The sequence below is a fragment of the Cynara cardunculus genome, assembly GCF_001531365.2.
Source record: "Cynara cardunculus var. scolymus isolate 2C chromosome LG 6, CcrdV1, whole genome shotgun sequence".
Lineage (NCBI taxonomy): Eukaryota > Viridiplantae > Streptophyta > Magnoliopsida > Asterales > Asteraceae > Cynara > Cynara cardunculus.
The window spans coordinates 741,819-760,368 of record NC_037533.1 but is presented as its reverse complement, the minus strand read 5'-3'; the positions used below and the strand labels follow the sequence as shown (position 1 = coordinate 760,368).

The 18,550-nt window shown below is 37.4% G+C and overlaps 2 protein-coding genes across 5 annotated transcripts in view; both read right to left on the bottom strand.

The window, feature by feature from the left end:
- Positions 1-729: 729 nt before the first annotated feature.
- LOC112514511 (O-fucosyltransferase 31) lies at positions 730-7,205 on the bottom strand. Of its 2 annotated transcripts, XM_025121021.1 has the most exons (10): positions 6,925-7,205; positions 5,587-5,649; positions 5,418-5,499; positions 5,218-5,288; positions 4,991-5,079; positions 4,709-4,912; positions 3,593-3,857; positions 2,817-3,044; positions 2,104-2,301; positions 730-1,116 (listed from the first exon to the last, which is right to left on the bottom strand). In XM_025121021.1, the coding sequence occupies exons 1-10, from the start codon at positions 7,051-7,053 to the stop codon at positions 901-903; spliced, it is 1,545 nt and encodes a 514-aa protein (XP_024976789.1). In that variant the 5' UTR covers positions 7,054-7,205; the 3' UTR covers positions 730-900. The 2 variants fall into 2 exon arrangements, with proteins under 2 accessions (XP_024976789.1, XP_024976790.1); XM_025121022.1 differs by lacking the exon at positions 5,218-5,288 and having other exon boundaries at positions 4,991-5,066; positions 6,925-7,176.
- A 2,878-nt stretch (positions 7,206-10,083) lies between these two features.
- The window catches only part of LOC112514302 (probable ubiquitin-like-specific protease 2B), a 32,881-nt gene continuing 24,414 nt past the window's right edge, over positions 10,084-18,550 (bottom strand). For 2 of the 3 annotated variants that reach the window (XM_025120674.1, XM_025120675.1), the window contains 3 exons: positions 13,407-13,526; positions 11,393-11,803; positions 10,084-10,686 (listed from right to left, as the gene is read on the bottom strand). In XM_025120674.1, the coding sequence (XP_024976442.1) occupies positions 10,291-10,686; positions 11,393-11,803; positions 13,407-13,526 (927 nt within the window). In that variant the 3' untranslated portion in view covers positions 10,084-10,290. Of the gene's footprint in view, positions 10,687-11,392; positions 11,844-13,406; positions 13,527-18,550 lie in introns of those variants that run through there. The other variant, XM_025120676.1, reaches the window with a different exon arrangement.

The following is an 18,550-nucleotide window of genomic DNA, read 5'->3' as shown; positions in this document are numbered from 1 at the left end:
TGAAACAATTTCACACCCATATATGAAACAACTTCATCAAAAAAAGTATTATATGAAACAATTTCACAAAATTAAACAATTTTATGAAAAAATTTCATAAGATTAAACAATGAAATCGACAGATGAAGATGGTTTGCACGGTTTACACAAATGAGAGCGGTTTTCATATGATCACTCCTCTCTCTCTCTCTCTATATATATATATATATTTTAATGTATGTGTAAATAAGTAACGTGGTGTCAGAAAATAACCATGTTATCAAGTTCGATTCAGTTATTTCAAATGTTACTGATACAATATCGTATTTAGACTTGATAGTTGTTTAAGTCATTTGACATTGTTTAAGTTTTAGTTATACATGTTGAGGCATTTCCGTTGCATGTCTTCTCGAAAACACCTTTTCTCTCTTGAGACAAAGATAAGGTCTATATATATATCTCTCGGTCCCTGACCATACATTTGAATATAATATACCGAGTCTGTTTGATTTGTTTTCTTTCCACATACATGTTTTGATTATTGAATCACAAGGGTGGTGCCCGATTGGTTTGAGCTTGAGCTCCAAAGGTCAAAATAGGTTCGAATCCAAAGATGAATAAAAAATACCCTTGTGGTCACAGAGGTTCAAATACGGTGTCGTCATGGAATTAATCCGCTCGCATAACAGTTGGATATCCAGGTTAATGAAAAAAATACCTTCAGGTTAAGATTGCAACCAAAATCAAATCAAGAATGCCAATAATTTTGCAGTTCTCCCTGTCATTCATTCATGATAAAGTCTGCATATATCATATTACATCATATCCTAAATGTGTGTGTGATATACTGGCTTCGTTTGATTTAGAATAACATTTCAAACGATAGTAGTTGTTTAACTCAACGTTTAATGAACAAACGAACTATCGATGACCTTGACACATGCAATCGGGGATCGGATATGTATATATGGATTGTGTCTCTTTTCTTACCCGGATTTGCCCTTGTCTATTCTTATGCCCATTTTCTATGGCCTGCTGAAATTCCGGCCACTCCATGGTTTCGTTAAGAAAGAGCTGGCTCGAAAGCACCATGTTCGGTCTTATAGTCTTCATGTTCCTGTATGCTCGATACCCTAGCTGGCAAAAAGAAGCACGAACAGTCCGTTTTTTTAGAAAAAAAACCATATCAATAACTTGAAGAGCGATTAAGCTGTTTAAGAATCATACTCGGGTTTTCTTGTAAACATAATATCCTTCTCGCGAAAATTGCAATGAAGTTTGCTTTAGTTCTGATTTAATGTAACGATTTCATACACATTTTGACAGGTAACCGATAGATTATGTAACTACTGATAACGTGGAAGTCAAGTTGTCGATTTATATTCAGATTCTTACTTTCGTGGAAAAATGCCACATCAAAATTAACCGGTACCAGTCAAGCTCCATAACACCAATTTTCAACTCGACTCGTTCGAAAACTTGATTAAACTTTACGAGCCGAGCCGAGCCATTCAAGCATACACTTTTTCGAGCCAAACATATTTATATAGCATACACTTTTTTGAGCCAAACATATTTATACAATTATACAAGTTAATGGAAATCAAATTCGAGCTCATAAACAAGCATCGAGCTCGAGCTCGAGCCCGACTTTGAGAAAGTTAATCGAGGTCGAGCTTGAGCTCTAGCCTAATATTATATTTTCAAGCCGAGCTTGAATAACCTGCTACTCGACTCGACTCCACTCGTTTACACCCCTAGGTACCACGTAGGCTGAAAACCGTTTATCAAGTAAAATGTGTATGAAATGGAAAGATTTCAAATGTTTTCTACACTAACTGAAAAAATAAATTCTTCGTTATACTAAATAGGAACTAACACACATTTTGTTTCATTTTGATGCAGTTTGCCTTATCCTTCTTGTGAAAATGCAAAAAAAAAAAATACTGTATTTTGCAAGAATGAACAATTTTGTATAAAAATCTCGAGTATGATGGTTATTTATTTCTTCATGATTTATCAAAAATTGCTCATTCTTAGAAAGTGTACCGATTCTTTTTGCATTTTCGAAGATCGATGATTTGTATGCATCAATGATATGATGATATTTGAGGTAAAGCATACCACTGCATTGTGCATATTCCCAGGGGAAGCAGAAATGAAGATGTCGGTGTGCATACTGACATAATAATCGACAGCCGCTAGCAACGACGCCTTTCCTTCAACTTCAGCCCGTTCTTTGTCGGAGGCAAGGCTTTTTTTATCCTCCATGAGAGGAAACAATTTTCGCAACGTGGAGATCCTTGCTTCTCCACCGTACACCTTTTTTCCAGGGACAGATAAAGCAGGTTATGCAAAAGTTGCTTCATTTGTGTTCCGAGCAATAGGCAGAGTATTTGAAGTCGGGTTTTCATTGACAATAAACCATCATTCTTGCAAAAATAACTAGAAGTTGCAAATGAGCTATTTGGAAGTTGCAAGCATGATGGTTGTTTAAGAAAGTGGTATAAGCAACCCAAAGGTGCCAATAATTCTCGTGGTCTGGACCCACGGCCATGGAGTCAGGGTCGGTTTGTACGCGGGACAGGACCAGAGAATACAACACTTGTTGTCGCATGTTTGGCGTGACAGTGGGAGATGAAAGAAACTGAGTGGGACAAGAATCCATTCATTCCGTCCCACCAAAATAGGTGGAACCAAAATCAGGGAGACGGTACAAGATTGGTAAATTACTAAACTACCCATGTTATATTAAAACCCTAAAACCTTCCACAATTCTTTCACACACTTACCTCACTATACTAATTGCAAATTCAAATATTGATATTTAGGATTACCTTGTGGGATGCAAGATAGAGGCGTGTATCATTGCTGAAGCCCAACGCTCTCAATAGCAGTCCGATCTCTTCAGGAGTCAGGGGACATCGTCCCTGTTGTCTCAACTCCTCGTTACTGAACTGAGTTTTCATAACTCGTCCCTGCCAAATTACTTGGCGGTACTTTGCAAGAGCCAACTTCTCGGCTTTTCCACCACCAAAATCACAAGCTGAATGAGCAGCCATATCCTGTGCAATTAAATGTTGTAGAAACATACACAATCCCACCCTCGCCTATCCGTAATTTATGCACGAGAAATAACAGGCCTATGTGCCGAGGTGATAGTTGTTCAGAAAAATGATAATCTTTGACTAATCATGGTGAAGCGAACTTGAAAAGGGGGGGGGGGTTGAAGTTGCAACTTGGCTTTGTGCCAAGTGAAGTCACTGTTATGAACCTTCATCTACGCCCACTCGGGGTCACTCATGAATCACAAATAGTGCGTCCCAAAAAAATGTCCACAATGAATAAAGATACACATTTTTAGAAATGTGTAATTATTACACTTTTTAATGAACTAAATGACAATTGTGCCCTTAATAATAGAGGGAGTAATGAATTCCTCCATCTCATAATTAGGGTAGAATTGGAAAGTAGACGCTTATTTTGGGGCAATAGAAACGTGGGCACTTATTTTGGGATAAATCATATGCAATAAAGTAGTTAACAACATATGTGAAGATGGACCAACACCTTCATAAAAGATCATGACAGATAAGTATGGAAGGAAACATACTTTGTCAAAGCGGAGGTGTAAAACGATGAACTTTCCACTTCCCAATTTATCCTCCATTTTTTCATGCAGCTGCTCATCTTTTGTTGCTATTTTTGCATTAGGAGGGCTTCGAAGGCGTTGGACAAGGGTGTCACCCAGCATCCTAATATGGGGAACGAAAGATAATGCTTGGAAGTTAACCTTACAACGAAGAAGCTGGATCTCCTTAGGCAGGTTATCAAAAGCTAAACGGTGAGAGAATGGGGCGATAGCAGCAATCCCATGACTGAAACAAAAAAATGGTAGTCAAAATGTATATGTAGACCTGGTAATAGCTAAAAGAAAATCAAAGCACTTCTCCCACATGGTACACAAAACTAACATCAATCAGGACCATGGTCATATGTTTACTCGCATTGGGTAAGAGTAATTATTCAATTATGGTAAATCTGGTTTAACTGAACTTTAAGATCGATATGCAGATAACATCCTCAAGCCAATGCAATACTAGTTACATGTGTCCAAATGATAACGTCTCTATGAGAGCTGCTCAAGCTTGTTTGCACGAATCAAATAGTAGATAGTAGTTTTCTGTTGTATCATATATGCCCATGGACTTATATTATGTGCTATATATATCTCGCTGATTCTCCTCAATGATATTCATAACAATATACCATAATGTTTCAATTTGATTAGTAGCAGAATGCAATGACCTCTAACTGTCAATATTTTAAACAGTACAAATATTAACGAGAAGCACAACATGAGCATATTTCGTCAACTCCCATCTCAATCCCATCAAAATTGCCATATTTCCTTTTATGGAAATTTTTAAATCTAACTTATTTGCTTATTGTCATTGTTACAAAAAATTGATGTTAATTTGCTTATGGTCCACAAGATTCTCCTATGATGCATTATTAAGGGGTATTAAAGGCATTTTGGTTAATAGTCAAACACTTCCCTTAAAATGGTCAAATATTGCAGCTTCGGTGGGATGGAGAGAGTAGGGAAAGCATACATATGCTAAAAATCATGAAATAACCGATAAAATCTCAGGCAATAGTTGGACAGTGAAGCCTTTTTATAGACAAGTGGATGCATACTGTGTAAAAATAAAACGTTATCACAAACCTATTTAGCATTGGCAGAACATTTTCCAGATACCACTTAGCAGAGGCATGAACAGGTGCTGTTTTGATTCTTGTAGCTCGTATGCCTGTGGCATAATACTCCCTTGTACTCCAAGCATACTTGCTGGGAAGCTCTTTAACTATGGAGACTTCATCGTGCAAGACCTCAATAAAGTGATCAACGTCAAATATATCGGTGAAAGAACTGCATAGTAGATGTAATATTTTTAGCGGTGACTGTGAGGTAAGAATAGAAACAGTCAAGATAGTGGCCTAGTAATACCTTGAATCTTGCCAGACAGGATTTACATCAAGGTGTGGGATTACTAGAGTTGCATTTAAAATTTTAGCAACAGCAACTGCATCACAAATCTTTGGGAGAAAAGATTTTAGGGAAAGGAATAAAAATAAAAAACAAATACTAAAGACATGTAACCAATTTTGTGAATGTTAGGCATTTCTTCGTTTCGTATGCTTGTTTGTGTGTTCAAGAGATAAAAGAGCACGCACTCCCATTCTCTGCTGGTTCAATCCTCCATCAAGAAACACCTGAATATACCCCTGAGATTTCTCTGGATTGACTTCAAAGATAAAATTGTGATTTTGATTAAAGAATGATTAGAAATGAAAAGAGAAATTTCTGGGACCAAAGTGGAATGATGAAAGCTGAACAGGTTCAAAATATAAATAGAATGGTTTAAAGAACTCACATGAGAAGCGAGCAGAATCAAGACAAGGTTTCCACCCTTGGTAAGCCAACGGAGACCATATATCAGTCTGTTGTTTCTCAGACTGGGTATAGAGGAGGTATTTGATTAGACGTATGATAAATGTCGAGAGTTCCATTCATTTGTAAAATGACAGTTAGCAGCTACTCACAATTTGTTGATGCACAGCACCTTCTAATAGCCGAACATGCTTAGGACTTGGAGCATTCCATTCCTACAACAAAAAATCTCCTCCGTGAAGGAAAGAAACAACCGGCAAGCGATCAATAGTTACTTGAGAGCTTGACTTCATATGGCAATTGCATAAAGATCTTGTAAGGAGTTGGAAAATTAGTAGAATTAGCATACATTCATGTAATTGATCATGAAGTTCAATTATAAGGCTCTAGATAGACTTTCTTTTAAGCAAGTAGAGCTCATCCCAGTATCTTTACAATTAAAGGCATTTGAAGAAAAACTCCAGCATTCTAATAATTAGACGAAGCTGCTTCTCACATCATATGAAGCTACCCAAAAAGTATTGCAAGGCTTCTCATGATATTGATATCCTTTTCTTCCCTTCTTTTTCCCTCCAATGAGCATGCTATACATTGTCATTCACAACAATGAGCTAGCTCCCATGAACCAATTCATGGTCTTTGCATGAAGTAGGAAATTAGGAATACATAACGTCATCTTAACCAATAAAAACTTAAAATTCACGCAATATATCCTCGTGTTAGGAGGTCAAATGGTTCATATCACAGTACAACATACAACAAAAAACAACTTAAGCACTTAGCAAGAAGAAAGAACAAAGCAAAAAAATTGAGAATGATCACTTCTAAAGTTATATATTCCCATCATCCAACATAAACAAGAGAAAGGGCATTTATAGCACTTATTTTAGGACTTCTCCTCCATATAATTCCGCAAAATTTTGTGATAACAAAAATGTACTTCAAAGTTCAAACTCATTTTTTTTTCATGGAAGAGTCTGGGACTAATTGCTACACGAGTTTCAATCACAAAAACAGCTTGCTTACAGCCTTTAAAAGGAACTTGTGTACCCAATACCCAGACCTAGCACAGTAGACAATCCTTCGTGCTATTTTAAACTTAATATTCCCAATAATGAGACTTCATCGTTAAGGAAGATCCACATTTTCCAACTGAGGGTCAAACGGTTCTTCAAATAAAAAGACAAGAACTTTAGAACTTGCTTTCTCTTATAAAACATACTCAACCAGTTAAAAAAGGACATTCACATTCGCCTTTTTGGGTTTCAAACGAGTCCTCAAAATAGATAACAATCTTCTTGATGTAGAAATCTATACAATGACTACATTAACTACCAAAAACATTTCAATCAAGACAGTTTGAAGCTCAATAATAGCCTAGTTTTCAATTCCAAAACCGTAAAGCACATAGTTCACAATTTCGAAATAATAACTTCTATCTGATCATTGATAAATTATAGAAATACATTGATAAGAGATAGAAATCATACCGAAAACATTGAAGGATAAGCACGACCCAAAGGATCAAAGAGATTAGGGAAGAAATTGGGGAGAAGAATAACGAAAATCCCAGCGAAAGCAGCTCTTTGTGCCTGGGTTTGTAAGTACTGAAGCTTCATCTTCCTCAACGTAATCAGAAACTGAAATGCGCATTTGTTAATTGATCAACGTCGAATGGATATGCAGATGAAGTAGGGTTTTGAGTGACGAATTGGATCAGAATCATAAACTACGAGAAGCAAGAGATGGAGTTTTTCAATCGCAGCTGCTTTTCTTTCGACGGATTTCATTTCCAGAAACTATTTATTTTTATTTTTATCAATATTTTTATATGCCTAAAAATTAACATAGTTAGTCTATGGTCACGTTTGGTTCGTAGAAGAGTTTTGGATGAAATGAAATCTGTTAAAAGTATATGACTTTAAAGGAATTGAAATGAAATATTGTTAAATTTGACCACCTGTTTGGTTGGCAGACATTGAAATAAAATTTGTTAAGGAATTGGAATATTTCTGTTTGGTTGACAACTTTAGAATTGAAATAAAATTTTGGTAACGACGAAAATGCCTTTTTTTGATTTTTTTTAAAACTACAAATACTTTAATAAAATAATTATTTAATATGTAAAACAATATAAAATACACAACCCAAATATAATCATAAGCCAAACGACGTTACTAAATCGACGGTGGTTTAGATTGACGGTGAATCAGATCAGTGGTGGCTCAGATCGATGGTGATTCAGATCGGTGGTAGTCGGCGGTGGTTCAGATCGGTGGTGGTTTAGATCGGTGGTAGTTGGCGGTGGTTCAGATTGGTGGTGGTTTAGATCGGTGGTAGTCGGTGGTGGTTTAGATCGGTGGTAGTTGGTGGTAGTTCAGATCGGTGGTAATCGGCGGTGGTTCAGATCGATTGTAGTCGGTGGTGGTTCAGATCGATGGTAGTCGGTGGTGGTTCAGATCAATAGTGGTCGAGAGGTGGTCGCCGATGGTCATATTAAGTTTTATGAGATTAGAGTATATTAGGTTAAAGGCATATTTGGTATAACGAAGATAGAGATTACATTTCATCAAAATACCATGTAGTTGCTAAGGAATGTTAAATTCCTTTATTTGTGGAATTTGTAGGATTTTGAAGAATCTTTTTCGTGAAAAAGAATGAACCAAACAAGGGAATGAAATTTGGTCAAAGGAATTCAACATTCCAATTCCATCAGATTCCTCCAGTATCTGCGAACCAAATGCCACATAAGGTTTGTTAAATCAGTCATGTGCCCTCACGTGAAGGGCATTTTGGTCTTTTTACGTCTAATCTTTAGGGACGAAAACCCGAAAACAACTATAGGACATTCGAGCAAGGATAAAAAAAATGTAATCGACTCTTTTTATTTATTTATCCATTTTGCCTGTTAATTTACTGACTGATCTTCAAATATTTGGTGACTTGGTTACTCTTTTACCAAAGGGTTGATACTAAACAGATGATAAACTTGATATCCATGTTATCAGATGTCACAAGATCAACAGTTTAAATATGAATATCTGAAACTATAATAAGAAATGTTGAATCTTTATCACATTGATTGAATTTTATTTGTTACATCGTCTCATTTTAAAACAATTCTCCATTATAAGGCCTCTGACTCTTGTGGCATTGTTTATTTTTGAGTTATAAAAGACTCAGCTCTGTATTATAAATCTTAAATCCAGAATTATGAATGTGTTTTAAAGATTTTGTAGGATGAACCGTTTGTTCAAACCATGTTTCGACGCTCGTATTGGGATGACCCAAAATTTCCATGTATTTACAAATTGGATCAAACTCTAACGGTCGCTAAATTTTTTGTTCCTTCGTGGCCCATCAATCACATACCGACAAAATCGATGCTTTATTGAAGAAGATAGAGTAAAATGATGAATTAAATAAAGATATAATTAATAAAAATATTGATGTATCAGTACACAGTTGGTGAGACAGAATGAAAACAAGAAGTTTGGAGGACAGGAGATATTTTTATTTCTACAAAACAGTGGTTACAAAATAATTTCTTTAAATGAATATTCAAAACTTAAAATCTCTAACCAGAGTTACAATCAACTCTAGAGATTCACTGTACTGGAGATTTCAACATCAGTTATATTATTAAAATATTTTATAAATTAATTTTTTTCTAATAAAAATAATAATACAATCAATCTAATTGGTAGTACTGTACCAACCATGTAAAGTTGGTTAAGTTGGTTGGTATGTGGTATTTGATAATACCTCTATATTGACTTGGGGGGTGTTTGTGATTGCTTATTTGAAACAACTTATGTTTTTCTATAAAAGTGCTTATCAACTTATTATAAGTTAGAATGGTTTAACTTCTTCAATAACTCCTTATTAGCGGTTTGACACCGTTATAAACTGTTTATCCAAACACTCAAAAGTGCTTACTATCGATGCCGCACCGAAATAAGTCAATAAGTTGTTTTTATAAAAATTATTTATTAATTAAAGCTTAATCAATAATATAACATATGTTGATTTTAAATTATAAAGCATAAAGTATAAATTATAAATTATTTTAACTATATGAAGGTAATTATTATTTGTATATGTAGGGATAAAAGATATAACACATATCAATATATTTTAGTACATCTACTTGATAAAAATATCAATATAAAATGAACGTGTAACTTTAACTTTTGCGATTTTGCTATAAAACTGTACCAATATGTACCAATCGAAAAAAATTTGGTACCAACAAGGTTGATACACCGTATAAAATTTTATATACCAATTATAATTGATTGACACACAGTATAAGTGTGCAAAAATATGGTACCATACCATGTTTCACCCCTTATAATAACTACTACCACATAAGACTTAAAGATTCTTTTTTGTAACCACAAGGGTGGTGCCTGATTGGTTTGAGCTTGGCTCTAAAGATCAAAAGTACCAGGAGGTCTCAGGTTCAAATCAAAGGAGAAATAAAAATCCCCTTGTGGCCACGGAGGTTCAAATGCGGTGACTTCAGGCTATTTGCAAAACAGATGGTTACCCTGAGATTAATTAGCTCGCATAACGGGTTGGATATCCAGGTTAATAAAAAAAAAGATTCTTTTTTGTAGTTAAAATTCAATGAAACCTAAAAGCAACATGAAATTGTTCAACAATCTTATTCTTAACCAAAAATCCCCTCTACAAAATTCCAAAACAAACCATTAACCATTCTTGAAAAAAAAGGGTATTATGTCACCTTCTGGAGCATATCCTCACACCAAAAGATACAATGCCAACAATAACAATATTTGTTCATTCTAATTGCTACATATCTTCCAACATGAATCAATTAAACACCAGATTCAATCATCACCTTCAACACGCGATTCTGGTTCAACCGTTCGCATCCTTTTGGTATGATGCTGCAAGTCTGCTTCCAATCCGTTGGAGCCATTCGCTTCCATTTCAGAACAACGAGAAGATAATGCAAGATAATCCGCGTTATCACCATCATCAACCATCTCCAACAATGGTGATCTTGGTTGATCTCCTATCTCATTGATTCTGAGTTCTGCATCAATTTGATCATTCCCATTGATCACTTCCAATGAATCTGGATTCCATGTTTTGAAATTGTTGTTCTTTTGCCAAGATTCGCTGCTTTTACAATCTCGGGATGAAGATGGGACTTCAGGTGTGATTCCATTGCCCAGCTCGAGATCAACTTCTGTTGGCGAATAAGCAGTTTCCACATCTTCCTGTTTCACGAAACCAACACCATATTACATCTACTACTTACAGATGAATGCAAAAGAACACAAGGGTACACAAAATCAACTCAAACCAATCCCCAACTCCCACCATTCTCTGATAAACAGCGAATCCGGTTAATATTTTGGATAGCTTTTATGCCTATGCATCATTCCTCTACAATACTTCGTATAGATGCTTAGTGTTTCTTTCAAATTGAGGGATTATTTGATATCCTCCACCATTTGCTTCGTATGTAAAAGTTGGGTGATGAATTGATGATAGACTATGCCCATGAAATTTGGTTAAGGGTCCTATGCGATTGGTATGCGGACTGAATTAGACGGGCGAGAGTGAGGTAGGCCGGTGAAAGAATTCTGACAGATTTTAGGGTTTCAATTTGATATGGGTAGTTTAGTAATTTACTAATCTTATCCCATTTCCCATTTATTTTTGTTCCACCTATTTTGGTGGACAAAAAGAATGTCAAGTCAAGTCAAACGTGGGACACCAAAATTCTGTAACGGTCTTGTCCCTTCCTGTTCCGCATACCGAACATACACGAGCATGTCGCAATAAGCAACATGTTAATGTAAAAATAAAAATAAACGCATGGCTCCCATCCTCGCCACCCCAATACCATTTTTTTGAATATCAGTCTCGAGTAAAGGGTTTAGGGTGAAATCACAAAAAACTATATGGAATTACAAATACCTCGATTGGTGGCACGAGAGAATTTTTGTACCCTTCAAATGTTGTCTCGTTGAAAGATGGAAAGTTCATGGCCAGAAAGGATCCTGGTTCAAATGCCGCTTTTAGAGATACACTGGCATCCATGTGACATGGTTCAGTTGTTAAAGATAATGATGGTAACAGAGATATTTCAACTCCGTGATCAACTTGAGGACTTTGGCAATCCGTTGAAGGATTGCACGTTTCTGAGAAGAAATTTACAGCTGTTCCTTTGCGGATGCTAGTTGTCGGAGAGCTCAAGTTGCAGTATTCTTCATTGGCAGCCATGGATGAAGCTTCATGAGAAGGTTTCTCTAAGAGATCATAAATTAATCTCTGGATAACTACCCTTTTGAGAGATGCATCAGCAGGCGGAAACCACTCCTCATTTAGCTGAAATGGAGTTACTTATATTACTTATAACAATGATAATCTGTAGCAGAAAGAAAAACTAGAGCATATAAGATGCTGAATAAAAGGTCATTGGAAAAAAGAGTGATAAAAATATAAAATAAAGAGGTAGTTGACAGAGGTAGAGTTGGCATCTTCTATTTCTATGCCGACATTTGAGTAGTCTCTCTTCCTTCTTTCAATCGACACACTCGACGCAGAAAAGGGAGCGTCGGCCAAAAGACGAGGGTAAAAATCGCACACAAACTCACACCATCCATTTCAAATGGGATTTGTCCTTGGTCAACTTAGAAGTCTACAGTCTAACCGTAGGTAACTGGCTTGGAGAACACCTTTTGGAATTTTTATAATTTGAATGGCCCAGCGGTACCCGGGTTACAGGTAGATCCCAACCTCCCTAGAAGTCAAGGGTCCATCGGTGAGGAGTGTTTGTGAGTTTTGCCATATATAAATATTATATACTTTAAACAATAGAAGCTGAATAGACGGCGCTGAAATCTAGTACATTATAAAATGCTATAAAATACCTTTAAAAGAGAATCAAATAATAGTTGGCATCTTTATCTGCTTAAATGTCATTTATGTAATGTTAAAGGGTTTTCCGAATTGTTATTCATATAAAAAGAAAAAAGAGATGTTATTATATGAAGTTTAGAAAATGAATTTTTCTAGTTCTCAAAGAGTTGTCACAATTTGTTGACCAAAATTGAAGTTGGTATGAACAGAGAAGAGATCCAATATATGGTGCTGCAATAACAATATCTCACCAGCCATTGAAGAGGGTAGAAGAAAAAGAGGTTCAGAATGGGGGTGTGCATAAGACGGGTTGAACTGAAAAAATGACAAACCATACCCCACCAGAATCGATAAAATACAGTTCACTTATTGGTTCCTATATTTTTATAGAAAACTCTCTCTTGGTTCAATCCAGTACAAACCGGCAAAAACTGAGTTAGGCCTGAAACTACATATGAATCTTTCTACCAGAATCCTCTACTAAACATACACACACACACACACATAGTGGTAGGTTCATACGAGAATGGTACCTATTTAAGAAAATAAGAAAACGGCCAAATTACGTACAAAATCACATGTGATTTTACATTAACGGCCAAAAAAGTGCGCGCGCGACCCTATCGCCACATGGCAAGGTCGCCATTTTCTTATTTTCTCAAATACGTACCATTCTCATATGAACCCGACTCTATACACACACACACACACACACACACACACACACATATATATATATATATTTCATAGTGTGTTCGTTTTCTCAAGCACATAGACGACACCGAGTCTAAGCATTATTTTCTAATTTCTCAAGTTTAAGGTTTTCCAGAATAATATTTCTACCTAATAAGTGCTCTACATATACCGCTCACCATCTTACAAGGATATAAAACTATAAAAAAGACAACATCAAGAAGATAATAACAAACAAAGCTGTCCCTTGTAACAAACACATGTACTTTGACTTAAGCACAACTACAACTGACAAGCTATTAAGACAAAGAAGTTAAACATTTAACTGAAACTGGTGGGATCATGAGCTTGAGAGATAAGAAGGCGGTTTACTTACAAAGTTGACACTCTTTGTGATTTTGAATGGATTGAAATTAGTCGGAGCTTGATCCAAGAAGAGCTCTACATAGTGAAGCAAAAATAAACCACAGTCAAATGAATTCGGCTGCTGCGGTAACTGCACAAAAAACAAGATTTCAGAATTTGACATCTATAGTAAATGAAAGGCAAGTCATTTATTAACTCTTACAACTGTTAATGTTTTTGGAAAACCAATTTTTTTTTCTGTAAACACTAATATAAATTGTAAATTTGAACATGATGTTTTCAAGGGTCTACAAAATTGGTTTACACAAAAAACCACACATTCGCTATTTGGCTTTATGACATTGAGGTTCCAATCCCAATGCAACCCAGTTTCTATCTTTTTTCGTTTTATAAATCTTTGTTTCTTGAAAACCAGATAGCCTTACCGAATGTGTTCACTTTTGCAGTCAAATGAGAATTACAAGACAGTTTACATTACCAAAGAAATCAACAAACATAAGTGTTACCACAAAAAGGCCATAGTTTTCATGCCCTGAAACTAATTCCGATAGACTCCACATTATGTAGAAATTACACATGATGCAACATTCCAGATTGAGACAACAGAAACCAGTACACAAGTTGTGGAAATCCGATAAGCATTGAATTATTCACATTGTTAAGTTGTTAGGATAAGCTTCCTTTTATTATTATTATTATTATTATTTTATAGATCAGCTTAATGTGTGCTTATCTGAATTCTGGCTTTCCCTAGCTTATAGGTAGCTGCTGTGTATTTAAACCTGTTCTGGTTCTTGGTTGAGATATATTTTAATAGAGAAATACACTTCTCCTGGTCCAAAATCTTTAAGGTATCAGAGCGTCTCTGATTCATCGCACTCGGTCATTAAGAATAATGACAAATTACATCAGTCATGCCATGACAACCGAAGCAGAAAGCTCGAGTATAAACCAGGGATCCCAAGTGATGCCGAACGCCACAACCAGCCTCACCGAGGGTGGGTTAATTCCCATAAAGCTTACAGGCCAAAACTACGATCATTGGTCCCCTTTCATGGTGATTTTCATCAGCGGAAAAGGAAAGAATACTACTTGACCGGTGGCCCCTGAACCGAAGGAAGACGATGCATAGTACAGAGCTTGGAAGACTGAAAATAACATGGCGATGTCATGGCTCTTGAACTCCATGACCAATGAGAAGGGCGAGAATTTCATGTACTACAAGACAGCAAAAGAAATCTGGAATGCTGCCCTGGACACCTATTCAAACAAGGACAACACCTCAGCTATATTTGAACTCAAGTGAGTATTACCTGATCTACGACAAGAGGAGAAGACAGTCACCGAATACTTCAACTTGCTGGTCTGCTATTGGCAACAGTTGGATGTGTTAGATGATGTCTCGTAGAGCTGCCCTCTTGATCAGAAACAATACAAGGAAATTCTGGAGAAAGAAAGAATTTATAAGTTCCTACTTGGTTTGAAATAGAATCTGGATGAAGTTCGTGGGAGGATCCTTAGTAGCAAACCGCAACCTAGTGTGAGGGAAGCCTTCTCTGAGGTTCGACGTGGAGAAACTCGGAGGAAGGTCATGTTGGGATCTACAACCACTGAAGGGTCTGCATTGGTGGCAAGAAAGGGAAACTCCTTCACCAAACCACAAGGCTTCCGAAAAATAAAGCACCCCAAACCCTCGATCTGGCAGCCGTCCCTGGTATGATCACTGCAAGATCCCTGGTCATACAAAGGAGATTTGCTGGAAAATACATGGAAGACTCCCAAGTAAGCAACCATATCGACCATCTGGTCATGCGGCAGCAGTAGAAAACTCTCCATTTAGTCAGAAGCAAATGGAGGTATTACAGAAGATGCTTCAAACCACCATTCAATCAGCAATTGGAGAAAAGGTACAGCTGTCACGGCACAAGGTGAGCACTTACCAACATCCCTAAATGTGAAACTAAGCACAGGTGAATAGATCGTGGACTCTGGGGCCACGAACCACATGACCAGAGACATCCAGGTGTCCATAATCTCCAACCGAATACAACCAGGGCTAAGGTTCGGACAGCCGATGGTTTACTATCCGATGTAAAAGGGATAGGTTCGGCTTATATCACCAAAGACATCACTCTTCACTCTGTGCTCTATGTCCCTAACTTGACTCATAATTTGATGTCTCTTATCAAGCTTATGAAAGACCAAAACTACATTACTAAAATGTCTCCTGTTGTATGTGAATTTCAGGACTCGGTCTCGGGGAGGACGATTGGCAGTGCTAGAGCTCATGGAGACCTCTTCCTACTGGAACTTGATTATGCATTTAATCCACCTAGGACACCTACAAATAAGGGTTTACCAATCAAGCCAACAAAGGGACGATCTTTTCTTATGGCATTTTATATTAGAACACCCTAATCTCATGTACTTAAAAAGACTATTTCCTGAGTTATTCAATAAAAGTTCTATTCCGTTTCAGTGTGAAGTGTGCCAACTCTCTAAACATACTCAAAATCAGTATCCAATTCAGCCCTATAAGGCTTCACACCCATTTGATTTAATTCATAGTGATGTATGGGGACCATCTAGACTAGAGTAAGGAACTTATCTGGATCTAGATGGTGCGTTTCCTTCATTGCGTGTCACTTGGGTATTCCTTATGAAAGAAAAATCTGAGGTTAGACACATCTTCCAAGCATTCCACAAAATGATAGAAACTCAATTACACACAAAGATTCAGGTGTTAAAAAAGATAATGAACTGAGTTCTTCGAGTCAAACCTAAGGAAATATCTGATTGAAAACGGAATTCTTCATATTAGCTCATGTGTTGGCACCCCGCAGCAAAACGGAGTCACTGACAGAAAAAACAGACACATCTTAGAAGTGGCTCGTTCTCTCCTTCTTACCTATCACATTCCATCACCTTTCTGGGGAGATGCAATACTATCAGCAGCCTATCTAATAAACCGCATGCCATCTAGAATTCTTAACTTCGAAACACCTCTTCAAACCCTTAAGTCGTTCTATCCACATATCAGGCTCCTAGCCAACGTTCCTCTTGGAGTATTCCCGCACAACCTATGTGCACATTCCTCCACAAAATCGCAACAAGCTCAAACCTAGATCAATCAAATGTGTTCTTTTATAGGTTACTTAAATAACCAGAAAGGATAAATGCTATTCCTCATCCATAAAAAAGGTATACAAAACCATGATGTCACCTTCTTTGAGGATCAATCCTTCTACTCCAAATCGGATCCTCAGGGGGAGAATGCGTCTCATGAATATCCAATGTGGTCCATGCCGATATCAGTCCTATACAATCAGCCCAGTTATTTGTTCAATCTACCTAATGACTCATCTACACCACTCTCCTCACATACCTAACCAAGTTCGAGCCCACAAGATAAAAACCCGAAAAAAATCCTAGTGAATTCAAGGCGGAAAAGGCTTACAGAAGGAGAGGTCAACACTCCAGCTTCACATTGCCATGAGGCTAGTCCAAGTCAGAATCCTAGCAATGAGACAAGTTAAGGTATGAGCCCTAATCCATGTACAGGTGATGATGTGGCTGAACTCTGAAGTAAATGAGAATCAGGATGATCTTGATGTTCCGATAGCCATCCGGAAGGGAAAGAGAACGTGTACAACACTCCCAATTGGGAATTTTATGACTCACGAAAATCTGTCACAAACCCACAAGGCCTTTGCGGCATCATTGGAGTCGCTACAGATTCCAGTGGATGTACAAGAGGCCCTGGAACACCCAAAATGGAAATCCGCTGTTGAAGGTGAAATTATGGCTCTCGAGAAAAATAACACTTGGGAATACACCAACTTACTTCCAGGTAAGAGAACTGTGGGATGTAAGTGGGTTTTCTCAATCAAGTATAATGCAGATGGAACCGTGCATTGATTCAAAGCGGAACTCGTAGCAAAGGGATTTACTCAATCGTATGGGATTGACTATGGGGAAACGTTTGCCCTCGTAGCCAAGCTCAATTCCATACGAGTGTTACTTTCACTTGCTGCAAATCTAGATTGGCCACTTCATCAATTAGATAAAAAGAATGCCTTTTTAAATGGAGAACTGGAGGATGAAGTGTACATAGATGTTCCAACTGGCATCCATTGGGAAGAGGCTTCCGGGAAGGTATGCAAGCTAAAGAAATCACTCTACGGGCTCAAACAATCACCATGAGCATGGTTTGAACGCCTAATGCAAGTGGTGAAACAAATGGGTTCTATCAATGTCAAACCGATCATACCATGTTTATTAAAACATCTCCAACCGGAAAGAAGACTATTATGATCGTGTATGTGGATGACATTATTCTGAAAGGTGATAACAGGGAAGAAATCAAATGTCTCAAAGGTGTACTTGCAAAGGAGTTCGAAGTGACCTAGGAAAGTTGAGATACTTTCTAGGAATGGAAGTAGCAAGGTCCCACAAAGGTATATTTGTCACCCAACGTAAGTATACAATTGATCTTTTAAAGGAAAGGATACATGGATGTTGGGTGTAAGCCGTCATTAACACCCATGGATCCAAACAGAAGTCATCAAAGAGGAGATGGAGAAATGACTAACAAAGGAAGATACCAAAGGTTAGATGGGAAACTAATCTACCTAACACATACTAGACTTGACATAAGCTTCGCTGTTGGTATGGTAAGTAAATTTATGAACCAACCAACCAAGGATCACCAGAAGGCCGTGGTCTGGATTCTAAAATATCTAAAGGAGAGCCCAGGAAAAGGGTTATTCTTTGGAAAGTCAAAAGCCAGAGAGGCACAAGTGTTCACTGATGCAGACTAGGGAGGCTCGAAAATGGATGGAAGAACCACTACTGGATACTACACTTACGTTTGGGACAACTTGGTCACTTGGAGGAGTAGGAAACAAGCAGTGGTGTCTCGTAGTAGTGCAGAAGCTGAGTTTAGAGCAATGTGTCACGGGATCTGTGAAGGAATAGGGCTGAGAAGAGTTCTGACAGAATTGGGAATCAATGCTGCCGGCCCCACAAAGTTGTGTAGTGACAACACAACAGCTATCGTAATTGCAAAAAAACCCTGTGCACCATGAGAGAACAAAGCATGTCGAGCTGGATAGGCACTTCATCAGAGAGAAACTGGAAGAGGGCAAGCTGGAG

Excerpts from the sequence above, each read along its gene's own strand:
- LOC112514511 (XM_025121021.1), bottom strand. The coding sequence starts at position 7,053 with ATGAAGCTTCAGTACTTACAAACCCAGGCACAAAGAGCTGCTTTCGCT. Across the intron at positions 4,913-4,990 it reads CCTGTCTGGCAAGATTCAAG|TTCTTTCACCGATATATTTG; the intron begins GTATTACTAGGC and ends TCTACTATGCAG. Across the intron at positions 3,045-3,592 it reads TACACCTCCGCTTTGACAAA|GATATGGCTGCTCATTCAGC; the intron begins GTATGTTTCCTT and ends TTAATTGCACAG.